The sequence below is a fragment of the Actinia tenebrosa genome, unplaced genomic scaffold, assembly GCF_029948245.1.
Source record: "Actinia tenebrosa isolate PJP-AT-01 unplaced genomic scaffold, QUT_ActTen_1.0 PGA_scaffold13__45_contigs__length_12533684, whole genome shotgun sequence".
NCBI lineage: Eukaryota > Metazoa > Cnidaria > Anthozoa > Actiniaria > Actiniidae > Actinia > Actinia tenebrosa.
The window spans coordinates 9,879,614-9,895,193 of record NW_028292573.1 but is presented as its reverse complement, the minus strand read 5'-3'; the positions used below and the strand labels follow the sequence as shown (position 1 = coordinate 9,895,193).

The window sequence follows — 15,580 nt, the reverse complement described above, 5'->3', positions numbered from 1 at the left end:
GTAAAGGAAAGATTAATGATTATTTTAAGCTAAAAAATGAATGGGGAAACGCGTTCTAATAAGCGAACACGAACGTTTTGTAAACTACATTTTTCGGGTTCTCAAATATTCAAATTTCACCCTTTGTTTGCAAAGCGCATTTTCATGTGCACCGGGTGTTCGGATTTATCTGAAATTTCAGCCATAATACCTTCGAATGTCAAACAAAATCATATGTAAAATTCAGCTTGGGTTATTCAATGAGCGCTTTATACGAAACTTTCGAATTCAGAGAAATTTGCGTTGTTTGAGATCGGCATCCGACGAAACCTTTTCGAGGCGAGACATAAATATATCCTTAATATATTTTCTTGGTGTTCAGTTCTGACATTTGTTTTGATATTATTATTTGTCGATTGAATATTGAGCAATAAATTTATTTTTTTGCTCTTTTTCGACATTACTTTAAAATGCTGTTACTTAAAAATTACAATTTGAAACAAGCATGTAAACACACGCGTCGGCACGATCTATATGATCTATGACACTTATAAACAAGCCCATATAACTTCAGAGTTCTAAAAAGAGTTACATTTATGTCCAGATTTAGGACATTTAGACTAAAAAACACCGGGAGATCCTACCTAAAAGATAAATTGCTTGATTATTGTTCATACCTAGTACTGAATTTCGGCTTCTATAGTTTTTGCTCGTCGTATAATACTTGGACAGTAATGCGTAATTTACCTTTAATCCAACTGGCATTTCAGCAGAGGCCGGGTGACTTCATTTTACGTACAGTTCCTTGCTGAGGATTAGAAAATTGTCTAATTTTGCAACGTATTTTCTTTAGATTCATAAATTTCATTTCGAGGAAGCCCAAGATCAATTTTAACAGCTCTTCATTTTGCTTATGGACCTCGGCTCCAGATTTCATCGTAAAAATACTAGCTGGTTCAGTTGTGAAATGTAGTAATGGCGTAAATGGAATATCTATTCTCTTGAAAATTCCTGCTGTCATAATCGGTTTTATAAATGAAAATCCAAATAATAAGAAAGCAGTAAAAAGAAAATTAATGTTCTTACTAGTCAAGCGGGTTTTGGTAATCATTGCAAGGGCCGTAGCGAGCCTTTAGTCTCTTTAGTCAAACTTTTGGATCGCCACTACTCCCCCTCCCCCCCCACCCCCCCACCCCCCCACCCCCCCTAGCTACGGCCCTTGCTATGATTACCAACATAGCATTACTGTCTAAGTATACGACGAGCAAAAACTATAGAAGCCGAAATTCAGTACTAGGTATGAACAATAATCAAGCAATTTATCTTTTATCTAAATGTCCTAAATCTGGACATAAATGTAACTCTTTTTAGAACTCTGAAGTTATATGGGCTTGTTTATAAGTGTCATATAGATCGTGCCGACGCGTGTGTTTACATGCTTGTTTCAAATTGTAATTTTTAAGTAACAGCATTTTAAAGTAATGTCGAAAAAGAGCAAAAAAATAAATTTATTGCTCAATATTCAATCGACAAATAATAATATCAAAACAAATGTCAGAACTGAACACCAAGAAAATATATTAAGGATATATTTATGTCTCGCCTCGAAAAGGTTTCGTCGGATGCCGATCTCAAACAACGCAAATTTCTCTGAATTCGAAAGTTTCGTATAAAGCGCTCATTGAATAACCCAAGCTGAATTTTACATATGATTTTGTTTGACATTCGAAGGTATTATGGCTGAAATTTCAGATAAATCCGAACACCCGGTGCACATGAAAATGCGCTTTGCAAACAAAGGGTGAAATTTGAATATTTGAGAACCCGAAAAATGTAGTTTACAAAACGTTCGTGTTCGCTTATTAGAACGCGTTTCCCCATTCATTTTTTAGCTTAAAATAATCATTAATCTTTCCTTTACTTTATTTCAAAAACAGATCTTCTCTAGTTTAAGTTCATTTTTATACGCGAGCGCCTTTCTCAGACCTACCATTTTCACCTCGGATTTAGGCTGAAATGAGGGCACCGACGGCCAAAATCGATTTTCACGATTTTCTCAAAATAAAATTGAAATTATTCAAAATGAACATCAGTACGTTTATTGGAATGGTATTCCACATCTTTGGACCAAATATGAAAAAAATCGATTTTTTCAACTTGGCCGCTGGATGTTTGATTCTTACAGACATAGCCTCTTAACACCGAGTATAGAAAGTTACTCTCAAATGTCTAGATTGAGCTGTCGTTAACTATTATTAGAAACTAGCCGCCAACAAGTTTATCTCGATGTTCATTTGTATCCTTGCTTTGTGGTGGAAGTGAGTCCAAAACTGGCTCGATTTTCTATCATTTTTTATTTTAAATTTACTTCAAATACAAGTTACCAAAAACAATCTAAATGTATGAAATATTTAACATTTCGATAACATGGTTAGCTCCAAAATATTTTTAATCACAGCAGTCCCATGAATTTTGCGATGCACCAGCACCGTGTGCGCAAGGCCATGAGTGGTTGTCTAGACAATTGTTTAGCTATGCAGACAACTCTGTGTCTTGAATAGAATTGGAAAAAAATCTTCTCAATCTGGACTGAATATATTCTTATCGAATTAACTCCAAACACTGTCTATCATCATTTAAAAATTGTTTTGATAATCATTTTATTAATTGTGCAAAGCTAAATGCATACTATTATTTAATAAATGTGACAACTTACTTTAGCAGCAGTGAACACGTGACTCATATGACTTCATACTTTAATTTTGATTGACAGGTTATTTCAGAACAAAAGGATTGATTATATTAATCCTATCTATGAATAAAGTTGTAAAAATACACTTTTATGTTCCACTTTATTACAAATGTGCAAGTTTATTACAAATGTGCAAGTCTATTACAAATGTGCAAGTTTATTACAAATGTGCAAGTTTATTACAAATGTGCAAGTTTATTACAAATGTGCAAGTCTATTACAAATGTGCAAGTTTATTACAAATGTGCAAGTCTATTACAAATGTGCAAGTTTATTACAAATGTGCAAGTCTATTACAAATGTGCAAGTTTATTACAAATGTGCAAGTTTATTACAAATGTGCAAGTCTATTACAAATGGGTCCAAAATTCGCAGTTTATTACAAATGTGCCTTCCACAGAAACATGATTTATTTTTGTAAATCTGCGTAATCGCTGGCCCGTAAAAATGAGACACTCAACCCAATAAATTATTTCGAATCTTATATTGAAGAATTTCAACAAAATCTATTATTGTCTCTAAGATCATCAGCTCAAAGAGATTATCGTTTTTTCTATCAGTTACAAAGTTGTACAAATGGTGAAAAGTAATCCAATCAAATTTCCAAGTTTGGATTGAAATTTGATTTCATTCTCGAAAGATTGGAACGACCAAAAATCGTTTTATGAATTAATTAAATAACGCAGTCTAGCTGGGCACGCTTCATGTCCTTTGACTTTATTAGCCAAGAAGGAAGTAGCAGTTCGAAGACACGGCTCTGAGTTTCTGAACATTTTCTGCTCTTTTAGTGGAGAATTAAAACAACTTGGGAAATACTGTTTATGATCCTCTTATATCTACACGGTTTAGAAGAGGTTTCACGTGAGGGACGCTGTAAATCATCGATAGCCAGCTACGAAAAATTAGACATATTCCCCACATATAAGACGGCCGACGTTTTCATGACGTTGTTGTTGGTTTAACAACGAAAGCGAAATTTCGTATCTCGGAATAAAGCTCAAATAATCCGTTGTACTAGAAAAACTGGCTCCAAACAACGTAAAGCAAGCATCAAAACAACCATGTGTTATACAGAGACTTGATAATAATCGATGGACAGCGAATCACTAAGCTGGGAAGAACATTAGTGTACATCTATGGCATATCGTTAAGAGTAAATATTTCCCACTCGTATGAAAACCATTGGTCCTTTCGCAGCCCTAACAAAGTTCAGTTCATCTGATTTCAAGTGGTTTCAGCTTTGATTGCTAGTTAGTGCCGTCGACCGTCGTGGAGTGGCAAGTATGTATCTCAAAATAATAACAAATCTTCCCTCGAAAGAACTAGTTTCATAGTATTAAACAGCGCTCATCAAACATCGACATGATTTTATATCTATGATTTTGCTGCTCAATATTCAATCCTTAAGGTGACTGCCTACTTTTGGAAAAAATCTTAAACTTTTTTTTAAACTTCAAACTTCCGAATTGAAATTTAATGCTGATTCCAAATGGAAAGAAAAATAGGGTGTCCCGAGGTTGTTTTCGAGATAATCAGCATTTAATGGAAGCCTAAGCGCGAAGTTTTGGAGCAAAACTTGCGCCACCGGAAGTGATTAGAAAAAACTATTAAGATTCATAAGATAATAGTTATTTGCAGACTCTATGATTGCACGAATGAAGGCTAGTCAATCATTCTACAATAATACATGGATATTTTCGACAAAAAGACAAAGAGATACGTTGATTTGTCATATTTTGTAGTTTCGGTGCTCTTAAAAAATCTCATAAAGTCGAACAAAAATCCCTACAAAAATCTATTTTTTCATTTGTTCCTGATATAAACTTTTTCTAAAATGTTGATATAAAACCTAGATCTTTAGGAGTTTTTTCGAATGAGCTATTAAAAAATAGAGAGTCCCGTGCAAAATTTGAGGGTTTTGCCCTGTTGAAGCTCAAAACGCGTAAGGTTCTTCAATAAAATCTTGTCGATATTTCAGCGGTTTTTGAGAGCGCGCACATCGTGGGCTCAAATCGAACGTTCAAAAATAGGAGCCACCTTAATTAAGAGCCCAATCCAATATCACAACGGTAATTGGCTTTAAAATCATCTATGTAGTAAGGTAATGCGGATCGTTTTGGGAACTCGGAAATTCTAAAATCTTTAAAATGACTTTTAAAAGGTGGAACCAAACTAATTCAGAGCGAATTTTGGACAATTTTATTCTCGCTCCCTTCGCAAAACTATTACGTCAATTTAACTGGATTTTTCATATAATGTGCCTGGATTATCCTAGATCCTAACAGTGTATTTTATTTTAAGATTTTTTTAATGTTTAGCCTATTACGGCCAAAAATCAAATAGTGTTATTTTTAAATTTTGGCTTTTTGGCTTTTTTCTCCTCATCCTCAGGTACGATTTTTCTGAAATTTTCACAATGATATCATCAAGTACTATTGCAGCCTGTGCATAAATTTGGATGGAAAGTCTTGGGCAGAAAAAAAGTTATGACGCCGCTTGAAAATTCGATCCAAAATTTGACGCCTATGAAACATCGCACGCGGCAGAAACATTACCATTGAATGGATTGCCTTGAAGTTTTCACATATCTATTTCCAAGTATTGCGGATGAGCCTTACGAAAAATCAGCATCAAATCTTAAAAACTCATCGAATAAATGTTTTTTTACTAATTGGCGTCGTAAACCTCAAAAATGAGAGTTTTGCTAAAAATCACATTTTCGCCGTTTTCTTCAAAACGGTTCCAATTTTTTTCTTTAAAATTCCTACATCAATAGACCAAAGTTTTATCTAAATGGTAGTGAAATTTGTACAGCTCGTACATTCCAAATTTTGGAGAAAATATTTTTTAAAGTGAGGTGTACCTAAAGAGCTCACCTCGTCGGTCCACAACAACGCTCTCGGTCGTTCCACACGGTTAAGTTTATGCAGATATTCCGAAGTTAACATTGTGGAATTTCCGAGAGCGTTGTTGTCGACTAATATTGAATTAATTATTTCTAGCGGGGCGAGCTCTTTAGGTACACCTCACTTTAAAAAATCTTTTCTCCAAAATTTGGATAGGACGAGCTGAAGAAATTTCAATACCATCTAGATAAAGCTCTGGTCTATTGATGTAGGAAGTTTGAAGAAAAAGCTTGGAGCCGTTTTGAAGGAAAACCTACAGATAATACATTTATCATGTCGAGTTCACAGGATATCAGGGATTGGCTGAGGGCTCTCGACCAATCAGAATTGAGATACTTAGTAAAATGTATAATAAATTTGTTTATTATACATTATACTCACTATCTGTATAGTCCCTTTCACAGTTGTCTGCGCCATCTTGAAAGGTAGCCATGCCTTTGTATTGACAAACGTTGAGCTTGCAATGATAGAGACCTTTTTTTAACAACTTGGACAATTATTCATATGTATCATATGTGCATATATATTATTCATATTATTTGCATCGAAGTGAGACGAACGGTGAGCTTGCAATGATAGAGACCTTTTTTAACACCTTGTACAATTATTCACATGACTCTACCTTGCCAGTCCTCAGAATTTTTTCATCCAATTATTTCCAAATTGGAAAGACATGTAGTCCTATTATCTATACTTATTGGTCTTCCTGTGGTATAAAATGATCTTCCTGTTATGAGAGACTGGTCATAAAGTATTGGGGGGGGGGGGGGATGGGTGGTGGGGGGGGGGGCAAAATCAGGGGGTGGGTCACATAATTTTGAACTCCTTGAAAGGGGTGGGCTGTTGATAAAATTTGACAACTAAAAAAGTGGGCCATTACAAAATAGAGTAGTATCATAATTGTCATCATCAGAATTTCTCAAGGAAATTTGCAGTTGCAGAGGATCTGGTTAGGAAGTATGTAGAACATCTGTAGTACCTTCGAATGAAAAACAATTAAAAGGGCAAATGAAAAGAAAAAAAATAAGGAAGCAGAGAAACTTAAAGCATACGAAGACTATGACTGGAAAGACATACAAGACAGCGGAATGCTTAAGAAGCAGAGGGTTGCAGTCTTGGACCTCTTTTTAAAAAAAGCACGACTTGCTCAAGCGCGAAATGTACAAAAGTGAGAAAGTCCAAGTAATAAATGCTGGGCTGTCTATGCAGCTTTTAAATACTACGACAAGTACAACAGAGGAAGAACATGAAGAAGATGGTACTTCACGCGAAGACACTGAAGATGATGATAATTCATATGAGGACACTAATGAGGATGCTGAAGATTTGGATAGCGACGAAGAAACTGACATTGTTACTCATGAAATAGGAATTACTGATAGTGAGGAAAACGATGACAGAGAAAGAAGAAGCCGAAACAGTCAATGTTACAATAAGTGGTAGACGTGTGCAACCAAGAAAATTCTTTTGGGATTTAGATTATTTTTCAGGGGTGGGTCATCTGCAATTTTGCTTCTAAACTGGGGTTGGGTCATCCCATTTTCACCATTTTATGATGGGCCAAGATAAAAAAACACTGATTCTATTCTGATTTTGCCCCACCCCCCCTCATACTTTATGAGCAGTCCCTAAGTCAAAATAATAGAGACCTTTAACATCGTGTTTACCGCTAACCGCTTGGAATCAGGCCAAAACAAAAAACAAAACAGGGAGAAACAATCGGCATCAATGACATTCAATATGGCGGCTCTTCCAGCAACAACTTCGTTATGGCGCCTTGCTAGAGAAGGGGTAAGGCACATTCCACCAACGTCTGTGGTTTGGTGGCCCTACACCTCTGGTGACCCCTGTCCTGGTTTCTCCTCGACAATGCGTGTAGTGCTGTGATTAAGAAACTTGTCAGTCACCCCGACCATTTTAGGTGTATGACGTCACATCACATGATTTACTAGGATAACACTATACCCAGTTTTTGAAACAAACCTTTTATTTGACGTAATTATCTTACCAAAGTCTCTGTATGCCAACTATGGTACCCACCCCTCTGATAACGTGACGTCACAGGTTACGTGACCTATAAGAAGCGTTTTCTGACAAAAAGAAAGACGATAAACCGTCTGTAACTCTACTTACAAAGACACAAGCCAGAAATTGAACATTTTCCGTGTCGTATTATCACACACCTGTGGTGACTCCATCGTGCCAACGGCCGGGTGGCCCCATGTCAAAAGTTTGACGGAAAACGCCTTGCGTCGAATTGCAGTTTGAGGCTTGCGGGGCTAGCAAGAACGTTATGCTAAAAGTCTCTAATGTTAATTTCATGTACGCCGCTTTCTTTGATATTTATTTGAGCCCACGTTATTTTTCGCGGAAAACAGTACACGTCAGTACATCAATACCACAGGAAGACCTATCAACTAATATATTTCTGCCGTGCTACCTTGCTTCAAAAAGGCAACAATCAAATTTTGCACGAGACTATATTTATTTTCTAATTTCCGAAAGAATGCATAATGAAAAAGAAACTTCTAACAAAGTTTTTTTTTAAATGACAATTTTTACTCGTAGAAAAAGTGTTAAGTGTATATTTTAGCACTCGTAGTACACGTACGCATGCGCACCATCTCCTAAGCACTAGTTTTATCCCACATCTCAACATCGTAGTCTGTCATGTATTGACTAAATTATTATTAATTTATATGATTTTATAGATCAGAAGATCTTCCTTACATTTGGAGAGAACAACTGAAAGAAATAACAGGTTCTGTAATGTACTGATCAAAATGGGCAAGACAGTGGAATACGACATGGCGCTAGAATAATGTACAGTGTGTCCAAAGAGATAACAAACTCAGGAGTAGGTGTTTGGTGAAGAAGAAATGAGTCTGTCGGAAGAAGATGGAAATTTGGATCTGTTTAATGCTGTCAAGAATAACAATGAAAGTGAGATCCGTGGCTTACTCGACGCTGGAGCAGATGTGAATATCACTGATGAATCCTGGAAGAGAACTCCTTTGTTTTATGCTGTTCTTGGTAACTTTGAAAATGTGGTTCGTGTACTGATCAAGGCTGGTGCAAATGTTAATACTAAAGACAGAGAAGAAAAGAGTTGTTTATTCTTTGCAGTTTTAAGTGACCACTCAAATATAGCCCGCGTACTAATTGGTGCTAAAGCTGATGTTAATGCAATCAATAAATTTCAGAAAAAAACTCCTATATTCTACGCGGTTAGTAACGGTAATGGAGAACTAGTAGATGCGTTAATTGATGCTGGTGCAGATGTCAACCAGACTGACGATGGTGGCAAAACCGCTTTGTTTAGTGCAGTCAGAGAGGGCAATGAAAGTATCGTACAGGCGTTAATTGATGGTGGTGTTGATGTCAACAAGACTGATAGCGATGGTCAAACAGCTTTGTTTTATGCATTAAGAAGTAAAAATAACAATATTGTACGGGCGATAATTGATGCTGGTGCTGAAGTCAACAAGACTGATAGTGATGGCAAAACGGCTTTGTTTAGTGCAGTCAAAGAGGACAATGAAAGTATTTTACGGACGTTAATTAATGCTGGTGCTGATGTTAAGATTGATAGTGATGGCAAAACTGCTTTGTTTATTGCAGTCGAAAACGACAATGAAAGTATTGTGCGGGCGTTAATTGATGCTGGTGCTGATGTCCACAAGACTGATGATGATGGCAAAACTGCTTTGTTTATTGCAGTCGAAAACGACAATGAAAGTATTATGCGGGCGTTAATTGATGCTGGTGCTGATGTCAACAAGACTGATGATGATGATGGCAAAACTGCTTTGTTTATTGCAATCGAAAACGACAATGAAAGTATTGTGCGGGAGTTAATTGATGCTGGTGCTGATGTAAACAAGACTGGGAAGTATGGCAAAACTGCTTTGTTTGTTGCAGTCAGAGAGGGCAATGAAAGTATTGTGCGGGCGTTAATTGATGCTGGTGCTGATGTCAACAAGACTGAGAAGTATGGTAAAACTGCTTTCTTTATTGCAGTCCTACATGACAATAAAAGTATTGTGCGGGCGTTAATTGATGCTGGTGCTGATGTCAACAAGACTGAGAAGTATGGTAAAACTGCTTTGTTTGTTGCAGTCAGAGAGGACAATGAAAGTATTGTACGGGCGATAATTGATGCTGGTGCTGATGTCAACAAGACTGATGATGATGGCCAAACTGCTTTATTTAGTGTAGTTACCAACGACAATGAAAGTAATGCGCGGGCGCTAATTGATGCTGGTGCTGAGGTCAACAAGTCTGATGAGTATGGCAAAACTGCTTTCTTTTATGCAGTCCTACATGACAATAAAAGTATTGTGCGGGCGTTAATTGATGCTGGTGCTGATGTCAACAAGACTGATGATGATGGCAAAACTGCTTTGTTTATTGCAGTCGAAAACGACAATGAAAGTATTGTGCGGGCATTAATTGATGCTGGTGCTGATGTCAACAAGACGGATGATGATGATGGCAAAACTGCTTTGTTTATTGCAGTCGAAAACGACAATGAAAGTATTGTGCGGGCATTAATTGATGCTGGTGCTGATGTAAACAAGACTGAGAAGTATGGCAAAACTGCTTTGTTTGTTGCAGTCGAAAACGACAATGAAAGTATTGTGCGGGCATTAATTGATGCTGGTGCTGATGTAAACAAGACTGAGAAGTATGGCAAAACTGCTTTGTTTGTTGCAGTCAGAGAGGGCAATGAAAGTATTGTGCGGGCGTTAATTGATGCGGGTGCTGATGTCAACAAGACTGAGAAGTATGGTAAAACTGCTTTGTTTGTTGCAGTCAGAGAGGGCAATGAAAGTATTGTGCGGGCGTTAATTGATGCTGGTGCTGATGTCAACAAGACTGATAGTGATGGACAAACAGCTTTGTTTTGCGCATTAAGAAGTAAAAATGACAATATTGTACGGGCAATAATTGACGCTGGTGCTGATGTCAACAAGACTGAGAAGTATGGCAGAACTGCTTTGTTTATTGCTGTCCTACATGACAACAAAAGTATTGTGCAGGCGTTAATTGATGCTGGTGATGATGTCAACAAGACGGATATTGTTTACCAAACTGCTTTGTTTAGTGCAGTGAGACAGGACAATGAAAGTAATGTGCGGGCGTTAATTGATGCTGGTGCTGATGTCAACAATACTGATAAGTATGGCGAAACTGCTTTGTTTAGTGCAGTGAGACAGGACAATGAAAGTAATGTGCGGGCGTTATTTGATGCTAGTGCAGATGTCCACAAGACTGATGATGATGGCAAAACTGCTTTGCGTAGTGTAGTCAGAGAGCGCTATGAAAGTATTGTACGGACGTTAATTGATGCTGGTGCTGATGTCCACAAGACTAATGATGATGGCGAAACTGCTTTGTTTAGTGCAGTGAGACAGGACAATGAAAGTATTGTGCGGGCGATAATTGATGCTGGTGCTGATGTCAAGAAGACGTGTGATGATGGCGAAACTGCTTTGTTTAGTGCAGTGAGACAGGGCAATGAAAGTATTGTACGGACGTTAATTGATGCTGGTGCTGATGTCAACAAGACGTATGATGATGGCGAAACTGCTTTGTTTAGTGCAGTGAGACAGGGCAATGAAAGTATTGTACGGACGTTAATTGATGCTGGTGCTGATGTCAACAAGACGGATATTATTAACAGAACTGCTTTGTTTAGTGCAGTGAGACAGGACAATGAAAGTAATGTGCGGGCATTAATTGATGCTGGTGCTGATGTCAACAAGACTGATAAGTATAGCAAAACTGCTTTGTATATTGCTGTCCTACATGACAACAAAAGTATTGTGCAGGCGTTAATTGATTCTGGTGCTGATGTCAACAAGACGTATGATGATGGCGAAACTGCTTTGTTGAGTGCAGTCAGAGAGGGCAATGAAAGTGTTGTACAGGCGCTAATTGATTCTGATGCTGATGTCAACAAGACGTATGATGATGGCGAAACTGCTTTGCGTAGTGCAGTCGGAGAGTGCTATGAAAGTATCGTACGGACGTTAATTGATGCTGGTGCTGATGTCAAGAAGACTGATAATGACGGTCAAACTGCTTTGTTTAGTGCAGTGAGACATGACAATGAAAGTATTGTGCGGGCATTAATTGATGCTGGTGCTGATGTCAACAAGACTGATAATGACGGTCAAACTGCTTTGTTTTGTGTATCAAGCTCTGAAAACAGCATTAGTTTATTGATTGACGCAGGTGCTGATGTCAACCTACCTGACAAGAAAGGCGAAACTCCGTTGTTTGATTTTGTCAGATCTCAGTTGGAATTTCATGTAAAAGCTTTGGTGGTGAAAGGTAAAGCCTTGATAAATGTGAGAAATCACCATGGAAGAACGCCCTTATTTTATGCTCTGCAGCATTCACCAGTGATTGCTCGTTGTCTTCTCGAAAATGGTGGAAATTTGTGCTTGAAAGACAATTGCAATTTAAGCATTTTGTCATTTCTTATCGAAGAGATGTTGCACGATGAAATTCGTTTTGATCGTTTTCATCTGACTGAGCAATTGAACCTGCTTTATAGAAAAGGTAATACGGAAAAACTTGTAGTAAAAGCACTAATAGAAGTACTATTTTGCAAAATTGTGCCTACGTGTACGCCTTTGGGTGAAGTCACAACTTCCTATTCATATTTTATGCACGAAGGATGTCTTTCTGAGTTCTTATCGATGGCTGATGATCAAACTCAAATGACCATAGAAAACATTTTGGAACAGGTCTCAAGTGAGCAACTGTCACAGGTAGTTCCTTCATTTGTGAATTTAGGTGCTGATCTAAACAGTGTAGACTCGCATGGCAACACTTTACTTCACTATGTAACTCTCCTGCCATTTGTCGGTGTATCTCAAACGGAGGTCATGGAAACATGTCACCTACTATGGAAGTATGGAGCATCAATGAACATCAGAAACCAAGAAGGTCATACACCTCTGTTGTTTTGCTTGTCAGAGCTTAGTTTGCATTCGGAATGGTTACTTAGAACTGATGGGGTAAAGATGCTGGAAGAGGTCTGTAGATGTTTGGTAAACTGTGGAACGAATGTCAACAATACCTTACCAAACGGAAAGTCTGTTTTTCATTTGATTATTGATCTTTTTCAAAAAGGTCTTCGATTGGAAGATGAAGCTGTAAGACAGGAAGTACTAAACGAAATGTGTAATCTGCTGCAACTGTTTTCAGATGCAAATTGTAAACAAGCTGAAAGCTTTAAAAATAGCAGTGGCCATCTTTACTTGCTACTTCATTCATGGGCATCACTCACTTTACCATCTTCAGAAAACTATTCGCGTAACGTTACCCATAACTACACATTTGAAGAACTTTTAAAAGCCATTTTACAGCTACTCCTGAAATGTGGGGCAAAGCCGAATGCCAGAGATGATGATGAAAAAACCCCTCTGCATCACTGCAAGACTTGGAGCGCTGTAAAGCTTTTGATAGATGCTGGAGCAAAAACAGATGATGTCGATTCTTCAGGACACCCAACCCTATTAGCTGCAGCAGAAAGACAAAATTTTCTTGAGAGATCCGACTGTTTTTATCCAGACGTTTTAGAATACCCAAAAGCGTTCTGGAGAACTGCTATCAAAATGAACCTTGATCCATGGACTGTTGACCAACATGAGAACTCTGTTCTAAGTAACATGATAAAATGCAAAGCCTTTGTTCTTGCCAAAGCCTTAATGGAAGTCACTTGTGAGGACAAACACATTGAATCTGATACAATTGCTTATTCACTTTTAAGCACTATTTGCAAGGACCAGTCGACACACACACGTTGGAAAACTAATCTAGTCGAAATTATTTTGAATTCAAGGAAAAGACAGCTAGTGAACTTAGATGTGCCTCTTCGCTATTGCTGCAAGAATATAGTAGAACTTGGTAGCTCAGACGACAGTTCACATGACAGTTTACATCCATCTAAAGGATTAAAAAGAAAATTCGCCGATAATGAGTTCGAAAAGTGTGGCAGCACGCAACCTATGCATAAGAAAATAAAAACAGCGGATGGGAGATGTGAAGAGAAAACAGATGGACAATGTAGTGAAGAGGAAACAGATGGGCAATGTAGTAAAGAGAAAACAGAGAATGCAGAAAACAGCAACGATCTAGTACATTGCGATTCAGTCCACTGCGAGATTGCTGAACTGCTTCTTTCATATGGAGCTGATTGTCGAATTCCTGATTCATCTGGCAAGTCTTGCCTTGACTTAGCGGAGACCTGTCCTGAACTCAAGCAACTCTTAATGCAACCCATAGATATGAATAAAATCTCTAAACGCATTCCTTGGGATTCTGTTTCAGAGAGGTAGAAAAACATGTTGGCCAAAGTTTCAAGAGGACAAGAGAGAGAGATAGTCGGCTCATTTTGGTATCACAAAGTCCACATTGGAAGTGGCGCGAATGGAAATGTTTTCACAGGGATTAATGAGAATGATGGTAGGGAAGTGGCCATCAAACGAATTGAAAAGTTGCGCATGGTACGACCAGAAGACAGGCGTGAAATAACAAACCTTGCTAACCTTGCCGACTGCAAACAAGTCGTTAGTTATGTGACTTTTCTAGAAGACATGCACTTTTCATACATAATATTGGAGCTGATGGAGGGAGATCTCGAACACTACTTCAGCAAAAGTACAGTTGACAAAAGCAAAAGCGTTTTACTTTGCAAAGATATAGTTGAGGGACTAAGATATTTACATGAGCAAAATATAATTCATCGTGACCTCAAGCCTGGAAACATCTTATATAAAACACATCCTACTCTCTGCTTAAAAATTGCTGACTTTGGTCTAAGCCGCTATTGCCGCGTTAATAACACCTCTACTACACTGTACGGCCGTACGATTGTTGGTACCAGATGTTGGATTGCTCCAGAAATTCTAACGTCCCCATCGGCTGGCGAAAATTTTACGAAGAATTCCGACACTTTTTCCTGTGGACTTCTACTGCATTACATCTTGTCGGAACAAAGGCATCCGTTTTCTCCTGAACCTTTAGCACTTCCTCACGTTATAGAAAAAAACATAATAGAGGATAAAATGGAAGGATGGGATGCCCATATCTCTCCTGAAGCAACAGACCTGATCAAAAAGATGCTCAAGAAAAGTGTCGGGGAAAGAATAAGCCCAACTGATGCACTAGCTCATCCGTTGTTCTGGACGAATAGTAAAAAAAAGGATTTCCTCGTTGCTGTCGGGAATCAGCCAGAATTTGAATCATGGCCTTCCAACAGGAATTTTCCTGAGACTGATTTGGAAAGAGACTTGAAGTCGCTCATGGTTTTTCAAACAGTAGCGAAATGTGGTTCGTGGGATGATTCAAGAAATAAACTCATGCCTAAATTTTACGACGAAATGAAAAAAAGGCGGAAGCACGACACTAAATCTGTCGTGGACTTAGTGCGACTTATACGAAATGGCTACTCCCATTACGACTCGTTGTCACATAAAGTCAGGAGAATGCTGTTGACAAACTATGCTTACTTGGATTATTTTCCTGATCTTGTCATGGAAGTCTATAAAGCCGTGACTGTTCGTGGATGGAATTCTAGACCTCAAATCAAAGATGCCATGATCAAGCAAGAACACGCATCGTCACGTGACTTTAATCACCTTTAAGTCACGTGACAAACATCATTTTATTTGATAGCGAAGAGCGTTTTCTACGTCTTCGTAAAACTCGTAACGCTGTAGCTTATATTGATGAAAAAACGACTGACTAAAATTGAAAATGCCGCTCATAGACTTTACTCTGGAAATCATTTAAGGCCAAGAATATTGTGAATCGTGACATGAAGCAGATGACAATTTGTCACACAACTTTGATCAGCTTATAGTCACGTGACAAACAATACCAAACACCAGAGATGACGATTAAATTGAACTCCTATCGTCGTTAC

At 38.0% G+C, this 15,580-nt stretch overlaps 2 protein-coding genes across 2 annotated transcripts; both read left to right on the top strand.

The window, feature by feature from the left end:
* The first annotated feature begins 3,437 nt into the window (after positions 1-3,437).
* LOC116292394 (uncharacterized) lies at positions 3,438-14,126 on the top strand. The gene is made up of 2 exons (XM_089028822.1): positions 3,438-4,012; positions 8,349-14,126. The coding sequence occupies exon 2, from the start codon at positions 8,517-8,519 to the stop codon at positions 13,989-13,991; it is 5,475 nt and encodes a 1,824-aa protein (XP_088884948.1). The 5' UTR covers positions 3,438-4,012; positions 8,349-8,516; the 3' UTR covers positions 13,992-14,126.
* Positions 13,998-15,299, top strand: LOC116292396 (uncharacterized). The gene has a single exon (XM_089028758.1). The coding sequence runs from the start codon at positions 13,998-14,000 to the stop codon at positions 15,297-15,299; it is 1,302 nt and encodes a 433-aa protein (XP_088884884.1).
* The last annotated feature ends 281 nt before the right edge of the window (positions 15,300-15,580 follow it).

What these genes read in the sequence shown, in the direction of transcription:
- LOC116292394 (XM_089028822.1), top strand. Translation starts at nt 8,517, where the DNA reads ATGAGTCTGTCGGAAGAAGATGGAAATTTGGATCTGTTTAATGCTGTC.
- LOC116292396 (XM_089028758.1), top strand. Translation starts at nt 13,998, where the DNA reads ATGTTGGCCAAAGTTTCAAGAGGACAAGAGAGAGAGATAGTCGGCTCA.